This window comes from Stigmatopora nigra, chromosome 4, assembly GCF_051989575.1.
Source record: "Stigmatopora nigra isolate UIUO_SnigA chromosome 4, RoL_Snig_1.1, whole genome shotgun sequence".
NCBI lineage: Eukaryota > Metazoa > Chordata > Actinopteri > Syngnathiformes > Syngnathidae > Stigmatopora > Stigmatopora nigra.
Window position 1 is genome coordinate 2701097 of NC_135511.1, and position 11236 is coordinate 2712332.

An 11236-nucleotide genomic window follows, 5' to 3' on the forward strand; every position below is an offset into this window, starting at 1 on the left:
GCCTTTTTACATGGTGAAAGAACAAATTCATTATAGTTAATTTTTTATATGAATTCAACTCATAAATCAAGGTGCGGCTGTTAATTCCAGGCAATCAAGCAGATGTACGTGCTGGTGTTGGGGTTGGACGTTCTAGGAAATCCATTTGGGCTAATCAGAGGGCTGTCTGCTGGAGTTGAAGCACTCTTCTACGAGCCCTATCAGGTAAGGATGAAGACTTGCATGCTTTTTTCACACCACTATGACTACATTTGGCTGAATTGGGTGGTGTTTGGATGGTCCTCAGGGAGCCATCCAGGGACCAGAAGAGTTTGTGGAAGGCATGGCGCTTGGAGTCAAAGCTCTAGTTGGAGGAGCTGTCGGTAAGCAAATTTGCTTTCTTGGTATAACTGTGATTGAGCCACCGCGCATAGATTTTAATATTATTATTCACTAAAATGTTTTTTTATAATAAAAACTTTTTTTTATAATAATGTTTTTGTTTATTTAGGGTTTAACATTACATTGAACCTTTTTTGTTATTATTGATGTCTTTGTGTGTAAATGATCCCGACAAAGATTGTAAAACTTCTTCTTAACTGATTTCATTGTTAACATTTACACATGCTAAGAAACAACATATTTTGACCAGCATTTTGGTTATTTCACACATTTTGGAGGGGGGACAACAGACTCATTTTGACTGGCTTGATCTGTGATACATGGAAGGTGGGATGGATGCATAGGGCTGCCGGAAGCTTGAGGCGCACGGGTTTACCACTCATTTCGATCTCACGGGGACGGATGAAGAGGGGAGACAGCTTCCTGTAGTTGGTCCCAAAGGGGAGATCCCAGGAGGACAACCAAACCTTCTGGTCGACGACAGGCCGGTGGCAGGGTGTGACGGGGCTGTGATTGACTTGTCTGTAAGTGCGCGTGAGGGAGCGATGTAGTCCCAGATACAGGCACATTTGGCAAGGCGTGACTGGACGAATGGCACAGCAATATCTGCCTCTGGAGAGGGGAACAAGGGGGATTGATATCCGAGGAAATCACTGGAAAGGGGACAGGTTAGAAGAGGCGTTACGGTGCGAATTGTGGGTGTACTCAATCCAGGCACCTGGTCGCTCAGGTGGTCGATCGGGCCTGGGTCGTGCAGCGGAGCGCAGCTTCCAGCTGCTGATTGGTACGCTCACATTTTAATAATAATTAGACAGGCTTTGTCATCATCATTGACTAGAAAAAATGCTTAAATGTCATCATACCCAGCTGCGTCTGACAAGATTGGTAGTGCTTCTCCACAAAGTGCGCTTTCCCAGGCAAAGGCCCAAATAAGTAATAATTTGAGACTCATCGGCACTCTGCCGTGATGGATACATCGCATCACCCCCCAAGCGCAACCAAATCCTGGCAACTTCAAAAAGGCTTGCCTCGCCGATGCCAACAAAGAATAAAATGGATCACTTACATCTCACTGTCTTCTCACTTACCTTGAGTCAGCCAGCAGGTTATTACACAGCAGGGATTGTGTGTCGTGCTACCGAAGGCCTGATGGCTGTGGAAAAAAGCTGTCCTTAAGCCTATTTGTCCGTATTTTGTGAGACCTGTAGCTTCTCCCAGAGGGCAGCAACTGGAACAGGGTGTGACCAGGGTGGTATGGATCCCCAACGATGTTCCCGGGTTTGCTGAGGTAACGAGGGCTGGCAATATCTTCCAGTGAGGGCAGAGAGCAGTTGACTATCTTCTCGGCAGGGTTAATAATTCTCTGCATGGCCTGTTTGTCTGCTGCTGTGCTGCCAGTGTACCACACTGTAATGCATTATGCCAGGATGCTCCACAGTGGCTCTATAGAAAGTTACCAGAAGCTTAGTGTCCAAGTTGTTCCTCCTGAGTGCCGTGAGGAAATTGAGTCGTTTCTGGGCCTTCTTCACAACTGCCGTGGTGTTTGTAGACCAGGAGATCTTATCCGTGAAGTGGACCCCCAGGAATTCAAAGGACTGGACCCTGTCTACACATACTCCATTTATGAGGAGTGGGGCCAGATCTGTGCTGTTTGCGAAATTCCAGGATCATTTCTTTAGTTTTTGTGTTGTTCAGTGTGAGATTGTTCACCGAGCACCACAAAGACAGTTTGTTGACCTCATCTCTGTAGGCCGACTCATCCCTTCCTGAGAGGAGTCCGACCACAGTGGTGTCATCGGCAAATTTGATGATGGAGTTAGACTGGTAGTTTGGTGTACAGTCGTATGTGTACAGGGAGTACAGAAGAGAACTTAGTACACAGCCTTGTTAGCCTCCAGAGTGGAGTATATGTGGGGTTGAAGGACAGGCAGAGATGCTCTGATCCAGCCAGGTTTGGGAGGGAAGCGGCTCTATAAGCATGTTTGATATTTGAATAAACTTGATCCAGAGTTTTATCTCCTCTGGTGTGACACTTCACGTACTGGACAAACTTAGGCAGATCAGTCTTTAAACACGCTTTGTTGAAGTCACCAGCGTCAATAAAGACTCCATCAGGGTGCTCAAGCTGCTGTTTGTTTACAACCGTTAGCAGGAGGCTAAGTGCCGTGCTGACGTCGGCGGGATGTTTTCTGTTCGTCTGTGGGTGATAATCGGAAGAGAGGCTCACTGTTGTGTTAAGAGCTGAGTAGAACGCTGACGAGACACCTGGTGTTGCTTTACCCATCTCGTGTTTGACCTGTGATTGGGTGACAGGCGCATCCACCTGTCTAGCCCTGGCCCTGACGTCTTGACTGCCTGCCTGTCTTGTTGTGTGGTTGATTGTACAACCTGTTAGAGGCCTGATAACGAGGCATTACTTAGATGAAATGATATTATACATACAGTAATACCTCGACATACGAGTGCCCCAACATAAGAGCAATTTCAGATACGAGTAAAATTTAGAGCAAATGTTTATCTTGAAATAGGAGACAAAGTTTGAAATACGAGCATACAGGTGACGCAAGAGGCTGCTCATAAGAACATCATGGGCACTGTGTTTCTAGTTGCAACTCCCTCCTTTAATGTCTCGACAAGCACTGGGCAGGGCGTTGCATTTTTTCAGGTTTTTTTCCCGTTAGTCAGTGCGAATGGCGGCGCTTGTTCGCTAATACGAGGAGTACTACTTCCCGGGCAAGTTGGCGAGTAGTCGTGCGTTATTCTATTGGAGGCGGGCCAAATAGAGCCTACCAACAAACAAATGTAAAACAAAATTAGAAGTAAAGTTAGTGTTAGGTTAGATTGAATTTATTTGTGAGTGTGTCTGTATCGTAATCCAAGTTAATTTAATTCTGTTTATGTATTGTTACATGCATGCTGCCGTGCAAAAAAACTCTCTCTCTTTCTCTCCCTTCTGCGAAATCTGTCTAATTTTAGTACTATTAAACATCACAACCACTAGTTATTTGTTACTCTATGAGCTCGTTGCTGTGCAAAAAGTCTCCCCTCTGCCCCTCTCTCACTTCCCATAGCGAAATCGTCTAATTTTAGTACAATTTAACACATTTTAGTACTATTAAACCACTAGTCATTTGATACTTTGTTAATCGATGGCGAATTAGAGCAAATAAAAAAAGTCCAATACAATATCCTGATTTTGGTGTTTTTTTTCAAAGGGTTGGAACAAATTAATTAGTTTTTAGTTAATTTGTGTAACGAGTAAATTGACATACGAGCTCAGTCCCAGAACGCTTTAAGCTGGTATCTCGAGGTACCACTGTAGTACAATTGTAAAGCACTTTAAGCAACATTTACCATGTTCTATGTTTAAGGAAATGAGTTTGCCACGCTAACAAAGTATGCTAATATGACACAACATGAGACTGATAAAGAATGGATTCCAGCGGACACTGAGTTTTTAAGTTTTTCTATACAGTAACTTCTTGCCGTCAGTTTTGTGTTCTCATGAAACAACCAACTACAAATGTTAACAAAAATTCACCTGTGACTTTTCAGGAGGCATAGCAGGGGCTGCCTCCAGGATCACAGGAGCCATGGCCAAGGGCGTGGCTGCCATTACCATGGATGAGGAGTACCAGCAGAAGAGGAGGGAGGCCATGAACACGCAGCCCAGCAGTTTCAAAGAAGGTCTCACCAGGGGGGGCAAAGGATTGGTGTCTGTATGTGTTGTTGTACTTTCTCCCATTTATTGTTCAAACGTAGCAGTCGTCTTATTATGGCTATTTTCTGCTCAGGGGTTCGTCAGTGGAATTACAGGCATCGTCACCCAACCGATTGCAGGTAGGCACCTCTTGTTGATGATAACAGACCTCTGATCATCTTTCTAAAATTAGTTTATCACAAATAGACAACCAATCCCTTTGAACTGGGAGGATGGCAGTGAATTAATGTCTTTCACTGTCAATTGAGGTGGATGAATTAAATCATCTTTCTCATCTTGTTTTCTGAATCGCTTTATCCTCAGTAGGGTGGTGGGGGATGCTGGAGCCTATCCCAGCTGTCTCCGGGCCACCGGCGGGAGACACCCTGAATTGGTGGCCAGCCGACTGCAGGGCTCAAGGAGACGGCCAACCATGCACTTTCACACCCATACCTAGGGGGCAATTTAGAGTGTCCAATCAGCTTACCATGCATGTTTTTGGAATGTGGGAGGAAACCGGAGTATCCGGTGGAAATCCACGCCGCAAACTCCACACGGATGGAGATGACCTGAATTTGAACCCGGGACCCTAGAGCTGTGAGCCCGACGCACTAACCACTCGTTCCACCGGGCCGCCCTTAAATAATTTTTATGCTACATTTAAAAATTCTTTTATATAATTATTCGCAAGACAATAAGAATGCGAAATGTTGTGGTACTAAATTAACAATTTCATAATCAATTGATATCCAATTTTCCTTTTTTACTTTTTGACAGATTAAGTTTTTATTACAAAAGTATTCAGATCCCTTGAAACTTTTTAATTTAACATTTTATTTTCCACTTTTGTTTGAAAAACATTTACACACCCCAATACGTAATTTATTAATAATTTTGAGAGCGAGCGAATCCGGCGACGAATAACATGTACACGCACACCAATAATACACAACTTATTGATAATTTTGATATTAGATATTTAGATGTTAATGCTCTGACATTTACAAACTCTCTCTCGTGTCTGGTCTACATTATCCGCGACATTTGAGGGATTACTGTATGCATAAATATGCCATATTATTCTATGACAGCATTGCTCAAGCTTGAGAAGTGTAAAAAATAAAAACCTCTGCACTTTCTTCTGATGGCAGGCATAAACATGTTTTTATGCCACTTCTTACACTGCTGTTCTTGATTTAATTTTTTCGGGAATGCGTTCAGGGGTGCGACAGAGTTTTCCAAATGGAGCATACCAACTGTTCCCACCAGGGACACAGTGGTCCATAGAATAGGTCTCCATTTTAGTGGATCTTAAGGAAATAATTTTTATTTACTCATTTATCTGTAGCTTAAATAATACAATTTTACTGAATTTTGGGATGCAGGAAATGTGCCTATGAAAGTGGTGTTGTATTCTGCGGACTGATTCCATGGTCTGTTATTGAAAGCCATCTGCATGAAAAACATTTTGCCAGTCAATTAATAGTTAGATTTCATTGTTGATCTCAATCACAGGAGCTCAAAGGGAAGGAGCGGCAGGTTTCTTCAAAGGTGTTGGGAAAGGCCTGGTGGGAGCTGTTGCCAGGCCCACTGGAGGCATCATCGACATGGCCAGCAGCACTTTTCAAGGCATCAAGAGGTTAATTTGATTACGTCGGTTATGCACAAAGACCGGCATTTGACTGTATACCCCCCACGTTTTTTTAGGGCGGCGGAGACGTCTCAGGACATCGAATCACTCCGCCCCCCTCGCTTTATCCACGAGGACGGCGTCATACGAGCATACAAGAAAAGCGAGGGCATCGGAAGCCAGATGCTTCAGGTAGGACCCCGAAATTCACTTCAATTTCTGGATCATCACTCATTTTCGTCCGGAATCATGTAGTAGTACTAATATTGTTGATTTCAAAAGAAAACAACCAATAATGATTTTTCAAATCACTCACCACCGTTAACGGTAATAGATGTATGATTTTTATATATATTATATTATATATATATATATATATATATATATATATAGATAGATAGATATAGATATAGATATAGATATAGATATAGATATAGATATAGATATAGATATAGATATAGATATAGATATAGATATAGATATAGATATAGATATAGATATAGATATAGATATAGATATAGATATAGATATAGATATAGATATAGATATAGATATAGATATAGATATAGATATAGATATAGATATAGATATAGATATAGATATAGATATAGATATAGATATAGATATAGATATAGATATAGATATAGATATAGATATAGATATAGATATATATAGTCATATAGTCATATAGTCATATAGTCATATAGTCATATAGTCATATAGTCATATAGTCATATAGTCATATAGTCTTAATTTTCGACCTGCGGCCACTTTTTATTCATTCTGTTTTTTCTGCTTCCACAGAAAATCGAAAACGGTCGTTTTGCTAAATATCGTTATTTTGCGCATGCCAAAGTCAATGACTCAGACTTCCTGATGATTACCAAGAGGTGAGCGGTCGCTAGGATTTGTTCTCATTGCTTTGCGTTTTCTACTTTTGGTTTCATCATTTCTTGTCATCTCTAGGGGAATTTTCTTCGTGACCACAGGCACCTTCGGTCAACTGATCTGTGAGTGGCAATACTTGTTCGACGAGTTCACCAAAGAACCAACCATTGTCGAGAGCCGGCGTCTTCGTATCGAAGCCAAGGTGAGCACTTTCGGAGTGTTTGTCGGCGTGTGTGCATTTTTAAACTTAAAAAAAAAAGAAATGTACAGTAATACCTTGAAATACGAGCTTAATGTGTTCCGGGACCGAGCTCATATGTCAATTTATTCGTATCTCAAATCATTTTCCCCCGTATAACATGATTAAATACAAATGAATCTGTCCCAATCTTCCGGAAAAAACTAAATATAGGATATTACAATGGAAAAACATGTTTTAATTCACCACCTACAATAAGAAGTGACAAATGCCCATCTAGTGGTTATGATCGGCAATAATTGCAATTATTGTGTATGGTACAGTTATGCCTTGAGATACGAGCTTAATCTGTTCCAGGACTGAGCTCGTATGTCAATTTACTTGTATCTCAAATCAACGTTTCCCATACAAATGAACTAAATACAAATTCATTCATTCATACCCTCTGAAAAAAATGCCAAAAAACAAGATATTACAAACATTTTTATTGGTTGCAATTCACCATCTACGAACAGAGTAACAAATAGATCGTGGTCATGATGTTTAGTAATAAAATGAGGCATTATTTTATATAACGGGGAGTTCGTGAATGAGGGAGAGGGAGTGAGTCACTTGACGGATGCGCTGGTAACGTAACAAAGACTTTAAATTTACCATAAATGAACTTAGATTCCTCATGCATATGCATACGCATACGTATACAATGGAGCAAATCAGTATTTAGTCAACCACCAATTGTGCAAGTTATCCTACTTAATAAGATTAGAGAAGCCTGTAATTGTCAACATGGGTAAACATCTTTGTGGTTCTGGGATTTTTGCTCACCGTTCTTCTTATCATTTTGACGCGACGGTGTGAGGTCTTGCATGGAACCCCAGATCGAGGGAGATTATCAGTGATCTTGTATGTCTTCCATTTTCTAATAATTGCTCCCACAGTTGATTTCTTTACACCATGCGTTTTGTGTATTGCAAATTCAGTCTTCCCAGCCTGGTGCACGTCTACATTTTTGTCTCTGGTGTCCTTCAACAGCTCTTTGGTCTTTGTCATAGCGGAGTTTGGAGTGTGAGAGACTCAGGTTGTGGACAGGTGTCTTTTATACCGATAATGAGTTGAAACAGATGCTATTAATACAGGTACCAGATGGAGAAAATAGACCTTGTTAGAAGTGTGGGATAGACTGGCCAACTGGCTTAATAATTGTTTGTTCATGTCGCGGCTTGTGGACAAACTCGTATAACAATTGTTTGTCAAGACAGTGGAATGTAGAATAGGCTAACTAGCCGGCCTCGTAATTGTTTGTTCGGTTCGCGAAATGTAAGACTAGGCTAATTAGCTGGCTTTGCAATTGTTTGCTTGTATTGTGCGATGTGGCCAACTCGCTTTGTAATTGTTTGTTCGAATCACGCAATATAAGATAAGCTGCGGCAGTTTGTGTGAGCTATAAAAATATCACACACAACTTAGCCCTGCAAATGTCTCACCATATTACCCCAAAGTTTTGTAAACATAAACCGTCCTACATCGCTTTCTTAGAAATATTACCCTGTCTTCCTATATAAAGACTGAACCACTGTTCATTCGGAGAGAGAGTTGCAAGGACGACAGACTGTGAGCGTGTTCACAGTTGTTGTAGCCCTCTCCCCATCCTACAGTCCGGTAATAAACCTATTTCCTATTAGATTGATCTCACTTTTTCTTAACCTGCTCCTGAAGTTGTATTTCAAATCTATCAAGTTAGACCTCTTTGACAGCCAGAAATATTGCTTGTTTGTGGGTGACCAAATACTTATTTTCCTCTCTAATTTGGAAGTAAGTTCTTTAAAAATCAAACAATGTGATTTTCAGGGTTTTTTTCCGCATTCTGTCTCTCATGGTTGAGGTTTACCCATGTTGACAATTACAGGCCTCTCTAATATTTTCAATAAGGAGAACTTGCACAATTGGTGGTTGAATAAATACTTATTTGCCCGACTGTATCTGCTCATTATTAGTATTTTCACAAATCCTGAATTGATTGACTTGATTATGATTCTGACCGTCTTGCAACTTGTTGCTTAGGAGCGAGTGAAATCGGTGTTCCACGCCAAAGAATTTGGCAAGATCATCAACTTTAAGACGCCCGAGATCGCCAAGGTGAGCCATCGTCTCTACTATCATAAACAAGTAAATCTGTGCCACTGGAATTTGAATTTCAAAAACTATATTTATTTTAGCGGCTCTGTGAATAGTCGTCTGCACATCCACCTGACAGTTCTGAGATCAAGGGTTCAATCCCCGGTAAATTCCGACTTTTTTGATTGGAGTTTGCAGGTTCTCTCCAGACTTGTGTGAGTTACCTCTGGGTACTCAGGTTTCCTCCCACATCACAAAAAATGCAGGGTACGCTGGGTGAAAACTTTAAATTGCCCTTAAGTATGAGTGAGCGTGAATGGTGGTCAGTCTCATTGTGCCCTGTGACTGGCTAGCAACCAATTCAGGGTGTCCCCTGCCTGTTGCCTATAGATGGCTGGGATGGGCTCCAGCAACCCTTGTGAAAATAAGCGGTTCAGAAAATAAATGGCAATTTTTCTTCTAGCATTAGAATTGAACACTAACTTTTTTCAGCTTCAAAATTCAGAAAGTTCTGTCGCCAAAATTAAATTGCAAAAAAAATTCATAGTGAAATTTGGGCTGGACTAAGTTTATAATCGAGTTCCAAAAAAATTTAGTTTTGTTCCCAAAAATGTGTTTGTGGATATTCTGCCATCCAAAAAAAATCAATAATAAAAACAGTTGGTAGCAAAAATCAGTAATAAAAAAGTGTAACAAAAATTCAGCAATCATAACTCAGCCGGTGTGTCGTGGTGCAAAAATTCAGTCCCAAAAAAATAAAAAGCGAAAATTCACTTGCAAAAAAAAAAGTACTAGCCAGAATTCATTTGCAAAATAATTCAGATGCTAGCAGTAGTCAATAGTTAAAATTCACTGGCAAAAAGCTCAAAAACCTCTTTCTGGCTACTGAATTTTATCCAACTGAATCTTTTGTGACCGATTTTTTTTGCAACTGAATCTTCAGTGACTGAATTTTTGCTACTGATTTTTTTTTTTTTTTTTTAGAATTTCAATTTGAAAATCCAGTAACATAGATTTACTTGCATAACTTTATATTGGAATACATTGTGAAATGGGAATTAATTGTCTTTTCAGTGGGTTCTCACCAAACTCGAGGATGCAAGAGACACTTTACCCAAATACTGAAATGCACTAATGCATATGGAGCATGGAATTCAAGAGGGAAAATCTGCATTTCTGTGTGCTTTGGTCACGTTCACTAAATCGGAAATAACAAATGCTCAAGCGGCTTACTATACGCGAAAAACACACAATAGAGTTCATGGCCATCCATATCAGTTCTCCAACGAGCCTCAATTTAACTAACAAAGGGAATTATCCCAGTCCCCATTTTCCCTTTAAATTCACGCCCTCATGGAATGACACATTACAATTGTATTGTAGGGGGTTTTCTCTTAGTTTAATCTCAGGAGTGCGTGAGGTGAGCGAGGCATGCCATTTTTATACTGAACTGCTGTAATAATAATTACATACATATATATTCAAATAGGTATGAATACGTATGTTCACATTATATGCTTGTTGGAAGCAGACTGGAATCATCAAGTTTTATGTCACCATCGCTAATGTAAATTGTCTCTGTATTTGACTTCCGTTGTTGTTTAAACTAAATTGAAATTTCACACAATTGTGGCTTTCTTTTTGTGTGTGATTTTTCAATTTTATGGAAACATGAGCATATTTTGGTACATTAACAACATTTTTATGATTTCACCAGATCTTCAGATATGGGACAAAGTTGAAAAAAAGGGTTAAAAAAAAATGATTTGTTATTTTGCTGGGATTTTTTTCTCAATCGAATGCAAAGATTTTTTTGCAGTTTTTTTTCTCACAAAAATTAAAAAAAATCAGTAAATGCTTTGATTGACAAGGTGCTTAATTTCCTTTTTGGTTTAACCCCTTGATGCATGCATTGTTATTAAATATATTTAAATTTTATTAACAGAAAATACTAAATATAAAATATTGAATACAGCTAAAAATGAGAAAATGATAAAAATAAAAACACTAAAATCATTTTTACAAATAAGAAATTAAATTAAATATAAAACCAATGTGAATATTAAAATACGTTTAAAAATGAAACAATATAAAATTGAAGAAAAAAAGGCATCATTTTTACTGTCATATTTAAAAAAATATATTTTCATCTTTCCCTTAAATCCCTTTTTTAATTCACTTAATTTTGGGGGAGGGGGGGTTATATTGGATTTTGCGGTTTATTTTGATTTATTAAAATGTTTATTTCTTAAATGAAATTTCAGGCATCAAGGAGATAATTATTCCCATTTAAAGATAGAACATGGATCTGACTATTTTTTAC

The 11236-nt window shown here is 39.4% G+C and overlaps 1 protein-coding gene across 2 annotated transcripts in view; it reads left to right on the plus strand.

The window, feature by feature from the left end:
* vps13a (vacuolar protein sorting 13 homolog A) overlaps positions 1–10540 on the plus strand; it is an 81203-nt gene extending 70663 nt beyond the window's left edge. For both annotated transcript variants that reach the window (XM_077715638.1, XM_077715639.1), the window contains 10 exons: positions 91–204; positions 287–362; positions 3937–4100; positions 4176–4221; positions 5597–5720; positions 5789–5903; positions 6516–6601; positions 6678–6801; positions 8860–8934; positions 9988–10540. In XM_077715638.1, coding sequence (XP_077571764.1) covers positions 91–204; positions 287–362; positions 3937–4100; positions 4176–4221; positions 5597–5720; positions 5789–5903; positions 6516–6601; positions 6678–6801; positions 8860–8934; positions 9988–10038 — 975 coding nt within the window. In that variant the 3' untranslated portion in view covers positions 10039–10540. The remainder of the gene's footprint in view (positions 1–90; positions 205–286; positions 363–3936; positions 4101–4175; positions 4222–5596; positions 5721–5788; positions 5904–6515; positions 6602–6677; positions 6802–8859; positions 8935–9987) is intronic.
* The last annotated feature ends 696 nt before the right edge of the window (positions 10541–11236 follow it).